This window comes from Protopterus annectens, chromosome 3.part0, assembly GCF_019279795.1.
Source record: "Protopterus annectens isolate FY-2018-M chromosome 3.part0, PAN1.0, whole genome shotgun sequence".
Taxonomy (NCBI): domain Eukaryota; kingdom Metazoa; phylum Chordata; order Ceratodontiformes; family Protopteridae; genus Protopterus; species Protopterus annectens.
The window spans coordinates 906277966-906302824 of NC_056731.1; the positions used below are offsets into that span (position 1 = coordinate 906277966).

Sequence of the window (24859 nt, forward strand, 5' to 3'; positions counted from 1 at the left end):
ACATAAAAGCCATAAACTCATCATCACTCTACTCCTCATCCCATCCCAAATCTATTCCTAAATTATAAATAAATCTAATCAAAATTTGCCTTACCTATAAGCAAATAAACTTTATAAACATATAAGCTTATAACATTAGTCTCCCTTTCTCCCCCTCCCTCACCCTGGAAAAATCCCTCTCTCTCTATCTTCTTCTGTTTCTCTACTCTAACTATAAACTATAAACTTGTATAATAATGTCTACAATTCAAACAATTCAAATTCCAAACAATTCAATCTCCTTATAAACTTGCACAACTTCACTCAGCTGGAAGCACCCTGTACTGGATTCTAGTTTCTCATCCACATTATATCTCTGATATTGGCACTCTGCCCGACCCATTAGGCAACCACTTCCCCACTTTTGCCCACCGTCTTCCCTCCTCCATACAACTAACTCATACCTACACCTTCACTAGCTGTCTAAAAAACTTTAATCCTAGCGCATTCTCAAATTCACTAAAAAAAATGAACTGGAACCCACTAAAAACCCTTCCCTTAGCAAATGCTTTTACCTACTTTAACTCAACTTTCCTCAACTTGCTTGACTCCTTTGCCCATCTGAAAACAAAACACATAAGAAGCAATTCTGTACCTTGGCTAACCAAAAATACCTTACTAGCCATTCGATTCCGGGATAAAGCCTAGAAATGCTACTCCAAAAATAAAACTATCACCACCCTTGATGAATTTAAAACACTTTGTAACAAAGTAAAAAAACTTATTATCTCAGACTGCAAAGCCTACTTCTCTACACTCCAAACCAATCATAACACCAACCTCAAAAAATTCTGGCATGGACTTTCCTCCTTTCTCAACCCAGGCAAAAAAAAGAAAACCCCTGCTCTGATCCAGATGCCTCTGACTTAGGCTTAGCCACCCAATTTAACACTTTCTTTATCGATTCCATAAATAAACTTACATCATCCCTCACTTCCCATTTGGCTTCCCCACCCTTATTTCCACCTATCTTTCCCTCCCCTAGCATGTCCTGCTCCCAACCTCCTCCTTTCTCCTTCAACCCCATCCCTACAGCCACCAAAAACAACTTCTACTAATATTGAAACCCGGCTCTAATGCCCCTGATGATATACCCTCATATTTCTTAAAAGTTGCCGCAGAAGGCATAGCTCTTCCCATATGCAGTCTTGTAAATCGATCTATTGCTGAATGTCAAGTTCCCCAGCTCTGGAAAAAGGCCTTTATTATTCCACTCCATAAAGGTGGTAATAACAATAATATCACAAACTTTTGACCTATTGCTATCTTATCTCCCATTTCTAAACTTCTCGAAAAATGCATCCATCTAAAACTTCTACCTTACCTCATAAACAACCAACTCCTAACACCTACTCAACATGGTTTCAGACACGACCACAGAACTATCACAGCTCTCCTCTCCTTCTTAAAAACCGTTAAAAAGGCCCGTGACACTGGCCACATCGTGTCCACTCTCCTCCTTGACCTCTCTAAGGCATTCAGCACTATCTCTCATAACCTTCTTTTCACTAAACTCTCCAAACTAAATCTATCACACTCCTCTATTAACTGGTTTACCAGTTACCTCTCAAACAGGCAACAAGCAGTCAGATGGAAAAAAGCCACCTCCCTTTTCGCAATACTCCCACAGGTGTCCCCCAGGGTTCAATTTAAAGTTTTCAAAGTTTGCACAGGTCCTGAGAGAGGAAGGAAGAGAATTCCATTTTTTTGCTAAGGAAAAGGAATAGTCTCTAATGCTAAACTACTAGGAATCCTGATCAATGACCAACTAAAGTTTGATAATCATCTACAAGTAAATATCAAAAAAAACACACAAAAAATAGGGATGCTTTACCGCCACAACCATTACATCTCTCCCTCCACTAGGCTCACCCTCTCCAACACTTATCTTATCCCATTCCCTTCTATATGGTGCCTCTATCCATACTGACCTGCAATCCTCCCTCAAGACTAAACTTTCCTCTTGCTATAATAAAATAAAATTTGCAACCGGCCATAGATCCACTTCTCATCACTGTACTGCACAACACCAAATGAATTGGCTTGAGCTGTCCAACTACCTCATCTATATTCAACTTGTCCAAGCACACAAACTGATTTTCACCCCCTCTCTCTGTCCCTCTCTTGCCACCACCTTTAAAATGCACTAACCAAATAGACTTTTAAGATATAATTCCCAAAATCTAGCTGAACTGCATACATCTGCCCATCCACCTGGCAAATATCAAATGTCCTCCTCTCTAGCACACCATCGGAATTCCCTCGGGTCTATATTATCAGATCGACATCTTAAAATGTCGACTCTCAGTTGTTCGACACGAAAATGTCGAACTCCAAGGTTCCCGAATGGCCAACTCACCGATTTTTTTTCAACGGAAAGAAATCGGTTGGCCAAACACCGATGCCACACAAAAACAAACATATTTAAGTGGGGGGGTTTGCCCCCCACACCCCCCAACTAAATATTCTAACTCTGAGACCACACTACAGTCAGGGAAAGGGCAGGTGTAACAGAACAGCCAACAGAAAGAAATCGGTGATTTGGCCATTTGGGAAACTTGGAGTTCGACAATTTCGTGTCAAACAACTGAGAGTCGACATTTTAAGATGTAGAACTCATAATATAGACCCAATTCCATCCCACCTCTCATTTGCACCACCAGCAGCCACTGTTCATTCAAAACCTTACTTCACATACACCTAACTTCACTATGGGAATGCTCTTGCTCCCACCCCACATAATCTCCCTACACTATAGATACTCTCTATAAGCTATAATTCACAATAGCCTCCCATTGTTTTATATCCCTAATAAACTCTAGGAATTAGCATAACTCCTAGAAAGGTACAATTCATTAGCCTAGAAATTAACTGCATGAATTAGCATAACTGTTAAAGATTTAGACGTTTTTTGTTATTGCATTGTGCTAATATGTTAAACTGTTAAAAACTTTGTTTGTAAATATTAATCTTACAGCATTGTACTAATATGTAAACTCTACTAATATGTGTTTTTGTATTTGTTTAATTTTGCTTCATTTGTGCCCATTACATTTCTCTAATAATTTACTCATGTTAAATCTGTAATTTGTAATTTTCTGGAGCTTTTCTTCCCAGGACTCCATTGAAAATGGGCTCATCGTGGCCCAATGGACTATCCTGTCAAACAAACTATAAATAAATACATTTTAGTTACACTATGTTGACTGGGTTAGTCTCACTTAAGGTTACCATATGTCCGGGTTTCCCCGGACACGTTCTCCTTTTCGGGCTGTTTTTGAAAATTCTGTGATTTAAAACCCGGACAAATCGCAGAATTTTCAAAAAGCAGACATCCCTATTTTGGAGTTTTTTCTCCGCTTTGTTTTTTTTTTTTTTGATTGGCTCGTATAAAAGCCAATCAAAAAATGGAACTCTGTTCAATGCGGAACTGCTTGATGTTCTGCATTGAACAGAAGAGGGTCCGCTGTGCGCGTTTTTGATTGGCTCATATACCGGTATATAAGCCAATCAAAAAGCGGAACTCTGTTCAATGCGGAACTGCTTTTCAACTAAGAGCAGAAAGAGGACGAAAAAAATATGTGCTGCTACCAGCACTTATTATTTCGTCCTTTTAGGCTGAAGAGCAAAAAAAAAAAATAAAGAGTCTTTAGTTTTAGACCACAAAATGAAGCAGCTTTTCAGGCAAAACAATAAAGCCCTGAGCAGGGCAAGCTTAGAAAATTGTGAAAAAACCCACAGATGGCTCAGCACACTTCAGTTCACTTTATTCCACAGAAACACAGCACATTAACGCTCCACCATACATTTTCGTTTTAAAAATCACTTCCTCAGATGTAGGCTGTTCAAACTACTAGTGCTTTTATACCATTCACTTAATTACATTGATTAGGTTAATGAATTCATTGAAAGGTTAATTTAGTTTAAAACCAAAAACTTTTTCTTGTTGCATCTCTCTCTGTGTTGCCACAATTAAAACACATTTAATGTTACAATGTTTGATGAATAAATATCTAGAAATAAAAATATGAATTAAATAAAAATCCTTAAAACACTTGACTACAAAGAATAAATTATAAAGTTAAAATACTATTAGAAACACATTTAGTAGGACTCAATGGTTAAAATTACCAACTTGAATATTTGCTCTTGATCCTCCATCTAGTGGATGAATCATGAAATTACAGGTATTACAAAAATTACATTGTAAATCAAAGGCAAATTGTATAGCCTCACTCAGTTAAAAGAATGTTAAAAACAGGAAAATACAAGGGAAATATAAGTTCAATACCTTTGATAAATGAGTGTAACACTTGTGTTCATAACATATTACAAACCCAACGTTTTAATAAAAATACAAATACAAAAAAGCTTAAAAACCTACTGTAACTATTGGAAAACATGGGTAAAAACGTGATAAAATTCACATAAAGTGCAAATGCATATCACAGTTTTGCTGCTCTCAATTTTAATAATGGGGCTATGGAGATATGTTCATTGAGACTCGGTGGCTTATTGGCCTCCAAACTTTATCTGCCACCATAATTCTCTGTACTCTAAACTTTCCTCCCATAAACCCCCTCTGCCACTCTTTTCCACCCTTTCTATCACAAAAAATGTATAGTATGCATTTTCACAGTTTTGTTTGTGTTTATACAATGCATTTGTCTGTTTGTTTGTTTCTAGGTCATACATATGTTCATATACCCTTCTCCTGAGCTTTCGTTCTGTCTTCCCTATAGAGAATGCTTCACAGGTTTGACATTTCGCTAAATATACAAGCCCAAAGGAGTCACAATTATTAAAATCCTTGCCTTCCAGGGTGATTCCCCTGCTTTCCAAATACACACTTTCTGCATTGCTCATGTATGCACACTGTTGACAATATCCACATTTAAACGTTCCCTTTCTTTTTCTCCATCTATGAACTTCTTGGTTTGTACCATTTTCCAATAAAAGTTTTAAGTTACTTGAATTCTTATAAACTACTCTTAGCTTTTCATTCTTTAGTTTCTCTAAGTCAGTAAATGCTAAAAATGTATTCCATTCCTTATCTATAGTTTGTCTTACCATTTTTGCACAAGCATTATACTCCAAGATGAGTGCACTGCCAAAATTGTCATTTGCCTTTTTTATTGGGCCTACCGTATCAAATACTGGTAATCCTAATATTGGCTTAAAGTCATTTGGTCTTCTTTCTGTCACTTCTGTCTCAATTTTGTCCATCATATCATCTGGGTATTTCTTCGTCTTAAACATTTTCCTTAGTAACCTTTTTTCCATTTCAAAGTCTTCGTCTCTGGACGTCATCCTGCAGGCCCTAATATATTGTCCTTTAACTATATTTTTCTTGGAGTACAAAGGGTAAGCACTTTCAAAGTGCAAATAAGAGTTAGAATAGGTACTCCTTCTATACACCCTGGAATTAAAATGCGAGTTTTCCTTGTATATTTCTATATCCAAGTACTCCAACTTCTCATAGTTTATTCTGTAAGAAAATTCAAGAAAATTAGTACTGTTGTTAATATATTCAAAACATTTTTCTATCTCTTCTTTTAGCACTTCCCATAGGATACATATGTCGTCCAGGAATCTTCTATAAAGTGACCAGTTGTTACTGTATATTGAATCGGTTACCATCTTCTCTTCCCATTTGGCTAAGACCAAATTGGCATAGGTAGGTGCACAAGTGGCACCCATCGTTACTCCTTTCTTCTGGTGAAAAAATTCACCTTTGAAGTAAATGAAGTTGAACTTTAGAACCAAATCTATAAGCTCCATCACCACAGTGCACTCCTCGTGGGTTAAAGTCTCATCCTCAAAAATTAGTTCTTCCATGTATCTTAGCCCATCACTGTGAGGAATGCTTGAGAACAAATCTACAACGTCAGTTGTTAGGAAAAAATACTTTTGTATTTGTATAACAATTTTTGCAGTCTATAAAGTTTGGTTTTGTAAGAGTCAGTAACTGGTGCAGGTTTAACTACTTTTTCACAAAAATTCATTTAAAAACTGACCTGTAACCATTCCTTTAGGTCTGTTAGTTTAGGTGTATTTCCCTGAACCTTGTCCTGGCATTATACCAGTTGAATTTTTGTGGATTACAAGTTTTATTTGGAAGCTGCTGTGAATTTTGTTTTGTTTTTTCTTTAGTTTTAGTCCTACAAGAGTAAAGACCTTTTTTTTTTGCTCTTCAACCTAAGAGGATGAAATATTTTTTTGTCCTCTTTCTCATACAAATAATTATGGTAACCCTAGTCTCACTATACCAAAGGCCACTTTTCAGGAGAGGCCTGAGGTGGTTTTCATACCAGCTAGAGGACAATTTGGCCAAGATCACTGATGCAACAGCCTAAGCTATATGGGGTATATCCAACCAAGCATATGAGAACTGGCCAGATTCCAAAGCTTAATGGCACCTTCCATGTACCCTAACCACTGAACAGCTCAAGGAGAGCACTATAAAGTCAGTGGTAAGGATGCTAAATCTTCTAAAGTTTCTTGCTGTCAAAGCATGTTCTTCACTGCATCTTCGATTGACTGACAATTATTTAGCACTTCACTAACGTTGGGAACATTAAGTATCTGGATGGGAAAAATGTTCCAGTTTTTGTGATGAAAAGTTATTCTTTTATGTCAAAAATATTGCTAGGGACTAGAACTAAGGTTTTAGTGGTTCTCACAAACATTTTATCTTTAAATTTACATTTGAAGTCAAAATTCCCTGTAGGGAAATTCCATTCAAATTACTATTTGTGCCATAAAAAAGTTTTATTTTTCTGTCAAAAACTATAGCTAAGGCTGGGAGCTGTCATTCAAACTTTTATCTCAAAATAATTTCCAACCAGGTTGTACCCACTTGACTCTTCAAGGCTCTGCCACCAACTTGCCAATTACTTTTTAGTAGACCATGAACCAGGTATCAGGCTTTTTTGGTTCTTTAGCTCTCTTACCAAATCTACCCAGGAACCCAACCTCTCTATCAAAGGGTAAAATCCTAGCAGGTAAACCTGTACTCGATATTTATGTAGTGAAACAAATAGGGTACCAAAATGTGCTTCTTACTAGGAAATAAAAATACAGACTAGCCTCAGCATATCTGTATGCTAAACTAGTGAGCAAGTGCCCAAGTCTCAGGATACAAGTATTGTTTGATAATATCCCAGAAATGCTAAACATGGCTAGAATTCTGGCCTTGGCTTCTGGTGATGTTAACATAATGTCCCTCAGGGAAAGACATCTCTGCTATTGGCTAATGTAGCAGCATTTCTATCTTATTAACCATTTCAACATTAGCAATGTATTGGGTCAGAAATCTTGAAAACAGAGACTTCATCATCACAGCATGACTGAGCTGAGGTGAGAAACAGTAATATGAAAGCAAAGAAACAGTATGGGCCCCTCAACAACCTTAAAACTAGATGTGCACAACAAGGCATCATTGGTGACTAGTTCCAGTCCTTGATCAGATACCTCAGAATAAAGATCCTCAGACACAGTAAACTCGTTGAAACCTAATGAAGAAAATATCAAAGAAATGGTTACAGGATTAATAGCATCGAAAGCCTGTTTAGTTATTGCAATGGCAGGCTTTTTCCCTAAGCACATTTTGAATCCTCAACCTCCTCGGCCTGCAGTACTATGGATTCTGGGTTACTGGAAGGTAGTGATGAAAGTGGTACATTTATTAAGCATTTTGGAAACACTAGTATTGGTACAGGCTCACTTTAGGTATTGTTTTGTCTGTCTTCACATCCTGTGTTTGACAGCTGCCTTTGGAGACATAGCTGTCTCTGAACTGAATGAAGTGGTCTATTATTGTCAGAATCCACAATCCTGCAGTCTCTTTTTCTTGGAAATTTGTTCAACTTCTTTTGTTCCTGACATTCTGGCTTAGAAAATCTATATCTATCTATTTTCTTCCAAAGGACTTCAAAAGCTTCTGCATTAAATATAAGCATAGACCACCTCAGTTTTGTAGCATGCCTTTCACATTCGTCAAACTTATGGTCAAAGTCCTAAAAAACAAGCCTTGGAAGTCTTTAACAGTGCTTTGTCGCCACAAGCACTGTTGTTTAATGACTCTGTAATCCTAACTGCTCTTTAATGCTACCTTCAATTTTGACTAACAAAAAATAATAAAATAAGAAAAATTACTATTATGAGCCACTGTGAAGTAAAATTTATTATGATACGAATAGAAGCAAACAGCAATTACATAACTGTGAGAACAACAGTAGAGGGGCTGGAATAATATGAAATATATAAGAGAGGCTCTGGTAGCCTGTCTGAAGAACCCAAGCAAGTACAAAATCTGCCTAGGTTCCTCAAATTGAATATGACATTCCTTTGAGCAATTCTGGCAAGAAAAACAGGAAGCATGGCATTTAAGAACAAATGCAATGACTTATTGTTACAATGACCAGAACTAAAGATCAATAGAATAAACAATAAGACTGGAGCCTTTACAAAAATAACAAACTACCTTAATCAGGTTATAGGATGCAAACTGACCGATCATGCAGAAAAATGGTAACAGTGAGATAACCTAGTCTTAAAAAACAGCATTTTCTACTGTTTTGATAATGAAAAATCTTTTGAAAGCTACTTTTTGCAACAGACTTAAAAGGTAGAAATACATTTATAACAGTCACATGGCATTCTGGCCTTATTTAACATACGCAATATGCAAACTGTGCAAGGTAAAATTGGTGATGCATGCTTTTGAGTTTTGTTCATAAACTGAATGAAAATGTAAAGAAAAATAATGTCATAAGTGTAATACTAACTTTTATAAGTTGTGTTAAAAGGACAGTGCTTTAATTAGTCAGAACACAAAATATGTTTTGTTCCAGGTGCCTACATCAGAAGGTTACACAATCTCACAATCCACTGATTGGCACTTTATTTTTAAAATAAGATTCACTATGTCTCCAGTTTTATACCACAATATTATTTTCAGTCTGGGTCCTATTATGTTTATCTGTTGGCCTTAATGCAAAATTAAATTATAATTTAATTAAGGGAATGGGTAGAGAGAGAGAGAGAGAGGCAGTGATCTGGTCACCCAACACCCTGATATTACAAAACACAGCTTGTCACAAGTAAGAGAAAAGAGAATATAAAAATCATGCATCGATCGGATTGTGATAGCCCAGATTCAACAGCTAAAAGCATTCTCAAGAAAGATATTCTAAGGGCAGGGATCAAACCTTGACTTAAAAGCTGATCAGTCTCCCTCACTGCAAGTCTCTCCACTGACTGATCATTGTTAAACAATTTATAACAATCAGTATATGTGAATCTACAGTTGTGGAATTCAGGTATTCTCTGTCTCAGATCCACTGCTCTTGAATACTTTCCTATATATTCATGCAGCAAATGCCAACTCCCTCTGCATTCACCACTGAAATCAGGTTATCCTTTGACTTCAGAGTTGAACCTAGGAGTACAGACACAATTATTAATGACATTCTTCTATAAACTGCAGATAAGTCTGCATTTGGTTAAGGCACATACTGATTTCCCTTAGGAAATAAAACTTAATCGTCACTAGTACTACTGTTAAAATTCATTGTTATACTAGCTAGATACTGCTTATCTGTCTCGCATCTCTGTGTAGTCCACTTACTATTATTATTACATCATTACTGAAAAAAAGGCCTATCTGGTCTAGTTCACTTAGATGCATAAATAGTGCATAAAAATATATAGTTACATACAAGATATAGTGATCAGACAGAACTAAATGATAATGCACAACATAAAGTAATATTTGGCACAGAAAGAAAAGAAATACACATCTGAAGTAAGCTCTTGGGCGGAAATGGAGTAAATATAATTAGATAAACAAGGATTCTCTAGAGCCCTGGTTTTTTACATGTGATTACTTTTTAGCTTTGAAACAATAACAGCAATACCGTTATACATATGATAGGACTAAGAAACGGCAATGTAGTATTATTTCTTACATAAAGGATAAGTCACTATGTAGTGCTCCTTATACGACTTTTTGCACATACTAGCGAGGTAGAGGCTATGTACATCTGAAAGAGTGAAAGAAATTGGAAGGATTTAAAATAAGATATCAAATCTTGCTGATGTTTGTAAAATCAAAGTCTGCACATCTGTTTTTCCTTTAGTATATTATTTTTAGCTGATGACTTTTCAGTGTAACAACAACAAACTCAACTGAAAAAATCTAGCATGTGCATTTACAGGAAAGTACTAGTTATAGTTGACATGCAGCACCAGGAAGTTAAAGCTTCCTCAGAATTAGGGGTGAGACAGGCTGCATATCTGCCCAAAGAGATCTCTTTTATTGCAAAATAACCAAGTTTCACTACAAGAGAGAGTGGTTCAGTAACTACAGTTCTCTACTGCAGGTCAGATTTTAATGAAACTTTGCAAACCTGATCAAAGTAGCAAGGAAAACTGAAGACAGCAGTCCATCAAAGCTGAATCTTACATGGTAAGCATTTGAAACTATGCAAGCTAATATTCACTGCTGCATATAAAAGACCATTAAATAGTTGCTTCTGCCTAGGAATAATTTTTCAGTGGCATATAACAAACATTTCAACAATCAGTAACACTGTTTTTACTAGGATTATTACAATTACACAAACACAAAGCAAAGATTCTACAGATTCTTACTTTAATATAGGTATATCCAAAATGAATGCATTTTCAAATTTTAAATTGATATTTTTATTATAATGGCATCTGATTTCACAATATATTTTTAAATAAAATTAAACTTATGAAGCGATCTGTGCAGGCTGTGAATTTGAAACTGTTTTTACCCTCCTGAATAAAATGATAGATCACCAGTTTTCATGTTCTTCATTACTTTATACTAAGCTGCATAGTTTAATGGTCTAACATATTAAGCTTTGACAAGAACTTAAACAGCTAAGCATAATTTTGTGTGAACCTTAAAGGTTTGAATTGCTTCAGCTGACAATGCCAATAAGAGCTGATAAAACAAAACTGATTGACCATGTCATCAGGGGTAGCTGCTTCTGTACACTAAATAAGTGGCTACAAAGAATTTTGTTTCATATTAAAAAACATTTAATACATTATAAGGGATAAAAATACTACAAACTGTACAACACTAATAACATGATATTTTATATCATAGAGGAGCAACTCTGCTGTGGAATATGGCCACTGTATATTGATTGATATTTATTCTAAAAAGATAGGTTCTTTATTTAACTATTATCCATCTGAATATGATTTAGTGGAATGAACATTATTCACTAAGAAACTTGACAAATTAAGAAAAATGATAAACGCTATATTTTCAGTAGAAGAATAATGATTTAAGTTAAAAAGGCTGTCTGGAAATAAGTGCTTGGCATTTTTCTGTATACAATATACTCCATTTAAATTAGCTTGAAATTTTTAAAGGGTATGGTGCGATATTATTTCACTGTTTATAACATTCTGAATTTAAAATAGGAACAGCTTTGTTCTGAAAGTCTAATTTAATGTCTTAATATCAGTAATCATTTTATTTAAGTGGTTCAAAGATGCTTATCATATTGATAAACCTACACTTTCAAAGGAAATGTATGCATTCAAATGTGACAGATGAATGTTTATAGATAGAACAATGCAACTAATAGTAGATATAACATTTATATTTCAGTACTGTCAGTATAGCTGTTTTTTTTTTCTTTTCCTGAGACAAATGAAGACTATATATCTTAACTACAGACAAATTCAGTAATAAATGAAGTCTGTAGATGTATGTTGGCTGTTAATGTGAGTGAATTCCTGAAACCACTTCTTTCAAATCAGAATGAAGTAAGTTTAGTTAACTGTGTGGTATCAGTGTGCTCTTGTTCATATTGTTTTACTGTAGTGAATACTTCATGAAGCGAGTCTAACTTAAGGTTAGCATAACTCTGTTAGCCAATAAATCCCTTCTTAATAAACAACTAGAGAGACCTCACCAAATGCACTGTATAGATTTCTGGAGACCAGTGCTTCAGATGAGATGTTAAACTGGGACGTCATCTAAATGAGTTGGTGGTAGATCGGGTGAATGTAAAAGATTCCACAATGCTTATCGAAAAGAGCAGGGAAAGTTCCCTGGTACCCTGGCCACATTTCTCCTAGTTAGTATGAATACCAGCTCGGGTCTCATCTGAAGAGAGGCCATTGGCCAGGTTGGACTAACTTGGTTAACAAAGGGCCAGACAGGTCACAGGAGGATAGGGGTAGGCAGTAGGATAAAAAATAAGTAAACAAGTCTACAAAAATAGACAGGACTGAGGCATTTCAGTGGAAAATAACTGAAACACGGTGTGCTCTGCAAAAAAGCTACAATAAGATGAGGTGTACGGCATTAGAAGAAACATAGAGGGAAGACATGCCAGAAATGTTCAAGTATATTAAAGGATTCAGTAAAGTCTGGAACAGTAGCTTATATGAAAAAGTAACTACAAAAACAGAGGCCATAATTGTGTGTGTGTGTGTGTGTGTGTGTGTGTGGGGGGTATTTAAGTGTGACATAAGGAAACATGTATTGCACAAAGGGTTGCAGACAGGATGCAAGGATCAGCACTCCACATACAAACATATATAAAACTGTGAAAAAAATCAAGATGGCACAATTCACACTGGCTGTGTGGCATGCAGAGATGAAGGTCTGACTGTGGCCCAGATAATCCAGGATTGATTAGCAGCTTAGGCTCTGCTGCAGCCAACTGGGGAAAGTGGTACTGAGCGATCAAATTGGTCTCACCCATCCTTGGAGAAGGGAGGAAAAGGGACCTTGACCAATTGCACTAATGTCTCACAGCAGCGGCCTAGAGACAGAGCAGTCAGCAATTAATGGCCATGGACATGCATGCTCACACAAGCAGTGCTCTGCACTGTAGCTGAATCTGCACAACAATGGGAATATGCATGTGTCAGGTCACCAGTAATATTGGAAACTCCTGGTATATGGCTGGTGTGTGATTCTCAAACAATCTGGAAATATATCACTGATTGATAAGTATATTTCTTGGCATTTTAACCTTTCAGAGTTCTGCATTGTCTTAATTTTGCCTGACTGAATTGTTTTATATATTTTCTGGCATTGTTTTCTGTTTCTCATCTGTCCTGAAACTGTTTTTTTTTCTCCTCCCTCCCACCCTATTCTTGTGCTGTTGTTATAGTTGGTGGCTTTGCAGTTGCCCGCCCCTACTGCAAATTTGACCTGGGACACCCCTCCCAGTCTGGTGTTCACTCTACTTAATACAGAGAGAACATTTGAGAAGGCCAACCCACTTAAGTTCTTAACCTTGAATTTTTCTGAATTTCTTCTGCTCCTTCTTTCTCTCCCCTTGCACTTTACTTTAAAACAAATTGCACTTTATTTTGCTTTTGCATCTTCTTAAAAGTACTCAGTTGTATTTATTCTGCTCCATTTATTGCTGCTTGGTAGTAGCCTGATTAAATTGTAACTGTTATTCTAAGCCTTTTGGTTTAAGCACTTGGGCTCCAGACCAGTTGTTTTACATTAAGAAGGTTTGTGGTCTGCACTGTTGTGGCAGGACAGCTAGCTTACATCCTTCTAAGTTAGGAACTGCTGATTGAAAGCTCAGTGTCTGTTATTCTAAAAGTGTATTAGCTCCGGTTAAAGCACTTGGGCTTCAGGCCAGTTATTTTTCATTAAGAAGGTTTGTGGTCTGCACTTTTGTGGGAGGAGAGGCTAGATTCTGACCTTCTGACCTGGGAATTTCTGGTTAAAGACTTATTATGCCTGCTTATTTGAACTGTTTCTTTCTGAAATTTGGTGTGCCTTGTTTGCTGTAGCAAAGACTAGATGCAGATATCCTGAATCTAGCTTTGTTTGTATAATTTGAGGACTAATCCAAGCTATCTTTTTTGGAGAAGGTTCCCCTGCACCCTAGTGGCAGGAATGCACAGTTAGAACTTGCCTGATTGAAGACTGCTGGAACAGGGCTCAGTTTTGTGCTTTTTTACTGGTTAATTGGGTAATTTGTTTAAATCAGTTAGATTTTCTATTGTTATATAAAAAAATTGCATTTTATTCATCTGCTTTTACTGTATTTGTGTTTCTTCCTACCTTATTAATTTATTTTGCTTTTGCTGCTTGTTCTTAAAACTACTTCATTGCATTTATTCTGCTGTATTTATTACTGCTTGTTAGTAGCTTGATTAAATTGTAACTTTTATTCTAAGGCTAAGCCTTTGGTTGAAGCACTTGGGCTCCAGACTAGTTGTTTTACATTAAGAAGGTTTGTGGTCTGCACTGTTGTGGCAGGACAGGTAGCTTGCATCTTTCTAAGTTGGGAGTTGCTGATTGAAGGATTAGTGTCTGTTATTCCAAAAGTGCATTAGTTCTGGTTTAAGCACTTGGGCTTCGGGACAGTTATTTAACATTAAGGAGGTGTGATCTGCACTCTTGTGGGAGAAGAGGGTAGGTTCTGCCCTTCTGAGCTGGGAGTTTCTGGTTAAAGGTTTATTGTGCCTGCCTATTTGAACTGTTTCTTTCTGAAATTGGTACACCTTGCTTGCTGTAGCATAGACTAAATTCAGACATGCTGAATCTAGCTTTGGTTGTATAATTTGAGCACTAATCCAGACCATCTTTTTTGGAGAAGGTTCCCCTGCACCCTAGTGGCAGGAGTGTGCAGTTAGAACTTGTCTGATTAAAGACTGCTGGAATGGGGCTCAGTTTTGAACTTTTTATTGGTTAACTGGTTAATTTGTTCAAATCAGTTTGCTCATTTGCTACTGTTATATTAAAAAAAAATACACTTTATGCATCACCGCTTAGCTAGGGTTAAACTATTCCTGGCGCCATAAAGTCTGCTCTTTAAATTTTCCCTTAAAACTAGCCAGTTTTTTTAGTTTTAGCACTCAAATCTGTTTCTTTGAGCTCAGCACTTCAGAACTTGTTGTAAGTACTAAATAAGCTACACATTACTACAACACTCAACTTTCCTCACTTGTCTAGAGGAAAACAGTTTTTAGTACTTAATAAATAAGCATCTATCCAAGCATGTCTAAGGATCAGCTCCCAGTGTTTTCTCCTGTCTACCTGATGAATCTGGGCATCTTGGGGGCAATGCAAAAACTGCCTCATGTACACAAACATCCCTCTCCTCCTACCACCCAACACTACACCTGTGAGAGATGCACTTATATAGTCAAACTGGAAGCAAAGCTCTCTTCACCCAAGACTGGACTAGACAGTCAAGAGGAGAAGGTAAACACTTGCACCACACCACACTCATCACATAGTCCCTCAAAACCTACACCATCAAAACAGACACATAGAAAAACAAAACACACACCTACATTTGCAGAGGCTCTCAATAAAAATCTGCTCAGGCAACAGAGACCTCCAAAGCAGAAATGCAAGTAACCTCCACCCCCCCAACACAACCCAAATGACACATACCCCACAAACTCAGTGTGCCATTCAACCACAGCCCATAAGGCATAACAAGGTACCCAACACTTTAGTCATAGGTGACTCTATAGTCAGGCACACTGATGTTCCACTCACCAGGCTAAACAAGGAGAAATTTACTGTCAGCTGTATGTCAGGTGCCAGGATCCGCCATATAACACACGCACACAGGTCACTCCACAACAAGTACAAATATGACTCTGTCATTGTCCATGTTGGTGTGAATGACCTGAGACGTACCTCCCTGAACTACATGAAAAGAGACATGGAGGAGTTCTCTGATCTTGTAGCCCAGACATGTATGACCCTAGCCCTGAGTAGCATCCTTCCATCACCCAGAATGTTACCACAGTACAAGGATAAAATAATTGACTTCAACAATTGGCTAAGCTTTTGGTGTCATTCTAAGGGGATCCAGTATCTGTCTGCCTGGGATGACATGATCAACAGATCACGATGCTTTGTCAGAGAAGGCCTGCACCTGTCGCCCTTGGGATACTGGCTAAGGGTCTTGCCACCCCTATAGTGCTTTTTTTTAGGCAAGGTTCAAATAACAAATTTACCACCATAACAGGTACAAGCAAGCAAAATCTGAGGGTAATGCTACTCAATGCTAGAAGTCTAAACCTCAAAATGCATTCACTCAAGGCACTCCTTAAAATGGAGAACATCGAAATCTGTGCAGTGACAGAGACCTGGTTCAAGGCTCCAAAGAGCACCCCTGCATTACTAAGTTATAATTCATACTACACCTTTCGGCCACCTGAGCTGGATCGAAACACTAAAGCGGAGGCGTGTCCATATTCATTAAGGACATCCACACCTCCAGGCTAGTTGCTTAGCATAATGAATCCGAGATTATCCAAGTGCAACTAACACTGGGCAAGACCACAATCCAAATTGTAACTTGCTACAGATCCCCCACCATGCCCCAGGATTCCCACTCTTCATTTCTTGATACACTGGAAAATATTAGGGTATAACCCAACACCCTCATAATAGGAGATTTCAACTACCCCACCATTAATTGGGAAAACTACTCATATACCAACTCTTTTGCTCAACGTCTTTGACCAGCTTATCCACACCCCCACCAGGGGCAGCAATATCTTAGACCTGGTCATTACCAACATGGGCTACTGGTGTTCCACACCAGAGGTCAATTCCTTGTTGGTCAGATCCGACCACAAGCTAATCACCCTAGACATCCACATCCTGCCCCCACCCCCATTAGGGAAACCACTGTAAAAAATTTATCCAAAGCCAACTTCACGCTTCTTAAGACAGAAGTGGCAAACTTCACGACACCCCTGCAGACGGACAATAGATGTACGACTGCTGAATCCTACACAAATGCACTTTATAAGCACTTACACGAGTATCCCTAACAGAACCAAGATGCTATCCTCCAAAAAAAGGAAGCCAATCTGGTGCTCCCCTGCCATAAACAAACTCTACAACAGAAGAAAGAAACTGTTGCAAAAAAGAGTAATATCCCTTGATTGGAGGAACTCCCTGGTCATCCTCAGTAAGAAGCTGAGATCCCTCATAAAATCCTCCAAAGCTAGTTACGAAAACAAAATCACCACTGATTCTAAAGACAAGCACAAAGCATTCTATAGCTATGTCAAGAATTTCAATGGAAACACTCAGATCTGCTTTGAGTTACAGCACAATGGCACTAAATATACAGAACCAACTCATATTGCCAACATCCTGGCAGATAGGTTCAGTGCTAACATTACCCCTCTCTCACCCCCTAAAGGACCCATCTCTATACCGGAAGAACGCAAAGTTCCTGTAATCACGGCTGCACAGGTAAAAACTATACTCTCCAAAGCCAAGAACACAGCGTCCATGGGAACGGACAACATCCCAGGCTGCGTTCTACATGAACTACAGAATGAACTGGCACCCCACCTAAGCACCATGCTCAATCATAGCCTGACCTCAGGCTTTGTGCCCACTGAATGGTGCACAGCGATGGTTATCCCACTCCACAAAGGGGAGCCACCACGGGCCCCGGGAATTACCGCCCCACTAGCCTAACAAGCCTGGTCTGCAAGGCCATGGAATGTATCATCATGGAACTTATAAACAAAGACATTGGTAATCTCCAAACTCTGGAACCCACCCAGTTCGGGATTGTAAAAGGCAGATCATGTCTCCTAAACCTGACAGACTTCTTTGAAGCAGTGACCAAAGCCATAGACGAGAGTAAGGTGGTTCACACAGCTTATCTAGATCTTGCCAAGGCTTTTGACACCATCCCCCACTCTGGAATTATAGATAAAGTCACTAAACTAGGTATAAATCCCTATGTCACAAGATGGGTTGCCAACTGGCTCACTGACAGAACCCACACTGTAAAAGTAGCAGACTCCAAATCCGACTTCAGACAAGTGGAGTACCTTAGGGTTCAGTCCTGGGTCCTCTTCTGTTTGGTATCTACTTTTCTGAAGTGCAGGCTAACACAGAAGGTCTTTGGCTAACGAAGTTTGCAGATGACTGCAAACTAGGAGCCATAATCAAAACTCCTAACGATGTGGACATCCTACAAAAGGGCCTCATTGAGACAGATTCCTGGTGTCAAAGCCATGGCCTCAAGCTCAATGCCAAAACGTGCACTGTCATCCCCTTTGGTAAAAACTCTGTACCCATGAGCTACCACATAGGTGGTAGTCTACTTAACACCGAATGTGTGATGAGACCTTGGGACACAGGTGGACAGTAGTCTCTCCTTTGATAATCACCTCGCCACAGTAGTCAGAAAATCCTTCTATGTGGCACACCTCATCACAAAAGGTTTCTCATCCAAGGAAAAAGAGGTCATTGTTCCCCTCTACTCGTCACTCATTAGACCATTATAGAGTACAACGTCCCTTTTGGTATGTACCTTACAAGACATCTACAACAACTGGAAAGGCCGCAGAAATACCTCATAAAGAGGATTACCGGCCTCAAACAGATGCCCTACACAGACTGTCTCAAAAAAACACCAGCTTTACTCCATCGCATATCGCCTACTCAGAGGCAACCTCTGCCTAACATACAAAGCTATGTCAAACCCAGAGCTGCTGGACATGCTCCACTTAAAGAAATCCCAATCCCTCCGAGCTACACGCTCTAGGGACCTAAACCTTGTCACCACAATAAACAGAACATGCTGAAGGGATAGATTCCCACCCCAGAGACTTCCCATACTCTGGAACAAACTACTTATCTATATCGAACAAAGCTCCTTATTAGCACGCTTCAAGAAAAATCTTGATGATTGGATGGGAAATTGGAAATTCACCCCGGGGATCACCTCTGGGGCTCTGCTCGATAGGTGCACAGGAAAATAATTTTCTTGGGTGGTGAAAGCCAGGGTACCTTTTTGGCTAGGCTTATATAGGTCCTCGGGCCAATAACCTAGTACCTACCTATGACCCTATGAACAACTGTTAAGTTGCCAAAGAGGATAGGGGGAGGCAGATTAAATGGAAAACCCTAAAGGATGCCTGCATGATAGTCTTTCGTGTGACTGTCTGCTGCAAAACAAAAAAAAGGGGCTACAGATGTCACAGGAAGACAGGGGGTAGGCAACAGAATAAAATGCGTATTAAAAATGGCATTGGACAGGCATATCTGTCTTGAAGGAGATGTGCAGGAAGATGTCAAAATATCAACACATAAAAAAATGCTGATTATTAGTTTACACTGGCAATGAACTTAACGGCTTGACAAAGATAGAAAACAGTAGATTTCATATAGCACATAGAATCAATAGTGCAAAACGTAGTACTAATGGAGTAATAATGTACTCAATAAAAATGCTGCATGAGTTTTATTGTTTGTTTCCCACTGTATAGCTGGTTTCATGCTGAAACATTTTCCTCCTGTGCTTAACATGACATCTGTCTACCAAATGGATTAGTAGACTGAATAGTTAAGTAGCGTACATCGTCATGCAAGATAGAAGAAACATTAATTAAACTCAAAAGCCTTGATTCAGACAAATTATTATTCCTCTTAATTTTTATACTGTGTCTTGGACAATTTATACTACCTCACAAATCTCTCCCATGTGCAGCAGTTCTTCAGGAATACAGTCACCATTCTGTATTAACAAGTGATTTTTAAGACATGTGGTTGTGTAGCTGATGCCCATCTCCCTCAAGCAATGCAATTCTGTCTATAACACCACACTACACACTTAAGCTATCTGGTGCAGATAAAGAAAGACAAACACATACACACGACACACACACATTAATTAATTATGGAATTTTACCTTGCTTCTGACTATTGGGACCTTTATCCCAATCACAGTTAGGAAATGTAACCAAATGAAACCTAAATGCTGAAATAGACTAATAAATCATTAAAACTAAATCCCAAAAGCTATGGACTAATACCTTAAATATGAAGAATATGTTGCAATGAATTAATCCAACAACCATGACAAACTAAAAGGTTGGGGGCAGTTATAGTGGTAGTGGTGAAGAGATTTCTCAACGAATAATGAACAGTTTATATCACATATCTGCTTCTGCAGGAAATGCTTTATAGCAAAGGCTACCAGTTCTTAATCAGTTAAAACTAAGTTCAAAGCCTTCCCTCTTACTTTTACAACCCACAACTTCACACCTATGATTACTAAATGCATTCAAAAGCAATCCACCTCTTTGTGGGAACTGATTATGCATGCACTTTAAAAGTTATTTGTGTGCAGTATTACCAAGAAACGGTGTCAAATGTAGTGTAGTTCTTCTCTCTAATATGCTTAACTGTGGTCCTCTTCAACTCTCTCAATCAGTTTGTCCCAGTCAGAAACACAGAAAAGCCAAAAGGCTTGTGTCAACTGTGGTTCGACCAATTCACCTTCTTCTGTTTAACAATAATAAACAATACATGACCACATCAATTCACAGCTCTCTGTGAAGTACGCAAATGACACCTTTTGTCTGCAAGCATGCAAGTCTAAGTTTTTTATGTTGCAAAGTATGCAAAAAACAGTACGATTTACACGCACATAAGTAGCACAGATACTTTCAGCATTCTGGCTACTAAGCACTCAGTTTGGTTGCCAACTTACTTCTGATCAGCTACATATTTCCAGTCATTTGGATCACTAAATGACTCTTCTTATTTATTTAAATAATTTTGCAAAAAAAAAAAAAAAAAGATGTTGCCCAATATATAGCAACTGGATGGCACAGTGGTTGCGTTGTCGCCCCACAGCAAGAGGTTCTCCGGTTCGATTCTCAGCTGGAATGCCTTGTGTGTGGAGTCTGCATGTCCTCCCTGTGTTCATGTGGGTTTCCTCCGGGTGCTCCGGCTTCCTCCCACATTACAAAGACACGTGTCTGGAGCATTTCACCCTGGGCCTTCATTGAAAATTGGCTTCCTTCCAAGTCGGACTTTCTTTGCAAACAAATGTTAAATAAATAAAAATAAAAAAAATCATGAGCTTGCAAAGAACAGATGAGCAGAACATGTTCAATTAAAACAGCAGCTATCTGGTTAACAGGTGACTGTCACAACAGACCTCGGACAGACATAGAAATACAACAGGCAGCAGCCACTGAATTTAGTTTATTATGAGGTCAAAATGGGCAAAGCCCATCAACAGTGAAGGCCTAGCAGAGGACTTGAGTAACAAAGAGACCACAGTATTAGCACAATTCCCATAAAAACACATGCAAATACATAAAAATCAACAAGGAAGAAAGGGGACTTGTAAAGCAGGCAATAACTGATTAAATTCATATATACAATTTTTAAAAGTGCCAGTTATACTTGGATGTTTGATACATCATTTGTGATATGAGAACCAGGCTAAAACAACAGTAATGTTGTAGAATATATATTGCTACAAAGACCACATAAACTAGTTTATGGCATTGGTACAAACAACAAGCAGCAAATATATCACACTAAGTGTAGTATTTGTCTTGATAAATGCAAGCAAATCCTAATCTACAAAGCATGCCCAATAAGCAAACATAGGAGATATACATGGCACAGTATTATTTATTTATTTATTTCCAGTTTGATAACTGGGGAGGTCCAATGGGCTAAGCAGAGCCCATTTTCAGTGGAGGCTGGAGAAGAAAAGCTCCAAAAGCAGTTAACAGGATATAACATAAGTACAGTATGGAATAAACAGTATACAAAAAAATACAAATACAAAATCAGGGAGTATATGTTTAAAAACACACAAATGTTAAAATAAAGTCAAAAGTAATACAGAGAACATAATTAAAAGTACAAGTCAAAGTATTTATACAAGTTTAGTGTTTGTTCTAACAATAATGTTAGTGATCAGAGGTGATAGTAGATGAGCTTGATGGGAAGTTTGAAAGAGACAACAGTGTAATTTAGGTGAGAAGGGAGCAGGAACAGTCCCAGTTAGAGGTAAGGTAAGAATGGAGGAGAGATTTATAATGAGAGTGGTTGTGAGTACAGTGGGGGGGGTTTCCATAGTTTAGCTAAGGAGTGTAATAGAAGTAACTGGCCAGGAGGGCGTACGGGTTTATAGATTGTAAGGTCGTCTTGGTTTTCAGATCTAAGAATATGACTGGGGAGGTAAGGGGTTAAGATAAATGAAAGAGAGGAGCAGAAGGAGGGTTGGAATATGACTTTGTGAGTAGTGGTGAGCTGTATGAATTTCAGATAATTAGGAAGCTCAAGCCAGTTTTGGGAGTGGAGAGAATGGCAGTGATGAGTGGAGTATATGGACCCTGTAGCAAATTTACAGACTTTGTTATAGCAGGCTTTCAGTTTGTTTTTTAGGGTAAGTTTGAGATGAATAAGTAGAGGGGCACCATACATAAGAGAGGGGAGCAGGTTGGAGGAGGCTAAAGTACATCTGGTAAAAGCAGTTAGATAACCATTTTGTCTATACAGCAGACCTAGATTTTGGTGTTTTTTTAATATTATTTTGGACGTGGATATCGAATTTTAAAGGCTCATTGATGGTGACTCCGAGTAGTTTGGTGTGAGGTACAATTTCGATTAGAGTGTTATTGTGGCTTTTTATTGTACAGGAGCTTTTGTCTATGGAAAAATTTCTTGAAGGAGAGAATATCATGATTTTTGTTTTGTAAGGATTGAGAGCGAGATGGCTGTTTACCATCCAAGTTCGGTATTGGAGAAGACTGTTTGGGTTTTTTGAAGGAGTTCAGAAGAAGAGTTTGTTGTATAGATTATTGTGGAATCATTAACATACTGGAACAGTGCGGCACTATCTATGGATTTATTAAACTTATTAATGAAAATATTGAAAAGTAAAGGGCCCAGAATAGAGCCTTGGGGGACACCAGAGGGATTGCTGAGAAAGGATGAAGTGGAATGTTTCCATTTAACAGCTTATCGTCTACTGGAGAGACAGCCTGTAAACCAGGCTATGGTGGAAAGAGAGAAATTGAGGGATGAAAGTTAAGATAACAGTAGATGGTGAGACAGTGTCAAAGGCTTTGGAGAGATCTAAGTAAAGGACGGACACGATTTTCTCAGAGTCACGAGCATGATTAATGGTGTTAAGGAAGGACAGAAGAGCAACGGAAGTGCTGCCCAGGCCTGAAACCATGTTGTGTTGGGGTGAGATGATGATTGTGTGTTAGGTATGGTAAGAGTTAGTGATGAATGCACTTTTTGAGGATTTTAGAAAGAGGTGAGAGAATAGCTACAGTATGAAAGATAGTAGTGTCTGTGTTATTGCCGCCTTTCTGGAGAGGGGTGACAAAACTTTCTTCCAGAGTGAGGGGACACAGGCTTCTTGGATGGACCTGTTGATAAGAATATAAATGGGGAGGGCAATGCTGTCTGCAGCCATCTTAAGGAAGGATGGTGGCAGATAATCAGGAACATAGGAGCAAGGCTTTAGTTTAAGGAGGAGTTTTGTTATGCTGCTGGTTGGGATAGGTTTAAGACTGAAAGGTGGAGTGTTAGAGGGAAAAGCAGTAGAAGGGGGACTATGAGCGAGAGATAAGATGGGAATGTTTGCAGTTAGTTTGTCTATGCAGTCAACAAAAAAGGTGTCGAAATTAGATGCAGTTTCATGGTCTGGGGAGTTTGGGATAGGTAGGAATGTCTTTTCTAACAGGGTTTAGAAGGGAGGAAATGCAATTCCAGAACTTTTTGGGGTTAAAATTATGTTCTGATGGGAGTTTGGAGTAATAAGTCTTACGGTCTTTAGTTATTAGTTTCTTCATTGAGTTGCGGAGTTGTTTGAATTCGCTTAGAGACTAGAGAATACTAGAAGTATTGCTTCCAACATTTGTCTCTGAGGTGCATTACTTTCCAGGTTTCTTTAGATAGCCAGTGAAGGGTTTTGGTTTTTAGTCTTTTTGTTCTAAGACGGGCCTGGCTGTTTAGTAAGTCTAGGAAGGTTCTGTTGAAGTAATTAGTTGCACTGTCCAGAGGCAGAGTCTTTAAGGGTGCCCAATTCATTTTTTTCATACAGTTGGAAAACGTCTGGAAATGTCAGTAACAAATAATTAAAAATAGGGTGGTACTGGCTGCTAAGAGGAGATATGATGCACCAGTATGACAATAAGAATGAAGAACCCATTGACTTAGAGACAGAAGGATAGATAAAGGAGTGTGTGTGTGTGTGTGTGTGTGTGTGTGTGTGTGTAAGATGGGACAATGTTGAGATATGCTAGTAGAGTAGGGTATGGAATTAAAAACGACTCTGACAATTACACAGGAATGGGGAAAGAAGATTCTGCTGATAGGGATGACTGCAATTAGGGGTATATAGAATAAGCAAAAGGAGGGTGGAATTTACTGGAGGAAACTGGCAAGGGAACCAAGGTATATGGAACAAATAATTAGAGATGGAAAAGTAACAGTATGGAAAGAGGCCAAAAAGACATTTGGCCATCAGGCTAGAAACTGCTTTCCCTGCCAGGAAATGATATCAGAGTCAATGCAAAAAGAAAGGGATAAAGGGATCCTAAATGAAAGACCTGCTCTGGTAGAGTTTTTAGTTGAATGTAGAACAGAAGTTGCTGTTAAAAAAAGGGATAACTAGTAGGGCATAACAAACTACAGTAATCTACTGGATGAGATTAGAAAAGATTGGATAAGCAATTCACAATAAATCAATGGGATACATTTATGGCTCCCAAATATGCAACAAAGTCTAGAAGATTTAGGATTTTTGCTTGGAAGTGTTTGCATGGGTATTTTTATACCCCATATAGACTCCAAAGAATTTTTCCTCAGGTAGATGGCAAATCTTGGAGGTGTAATTGGGAAGAAACAGGTAACTGAGAACATGTTTTGGGAGTGTAATGAGTTTGCTGCCTTTAAAAATTCCCTACAGAGTACTTTGTCAGAAATACTTTGTGAGCAAATGGGTGTAACTAGAAAAATCATTTT

General features: G+C 38.3%; 1 protein-coding gene across 1 annotated transcript in view; it reads right to left on the reverse strand.

The window, feature by feature from the left end:
- Positions 1 to 7377: 7377 nt before the first annotated feature.
- Positions 7378 to 24859, reverse strand: part of LOC122796950 (zinc transporter ZIP6-like) — a 382396-nt gene continuing 364914 nt past the window's right edge. Inside the window, exon 7 of the mRNA XM_044065725.1 lies at positions 7378 to 7553. Coding sequence (XP_043921660.1) covers positions 7378 to 7553 — 176 coding nt within the window. The remainder of the gene's footprint in view (positions 7554 to 24859) is intronic.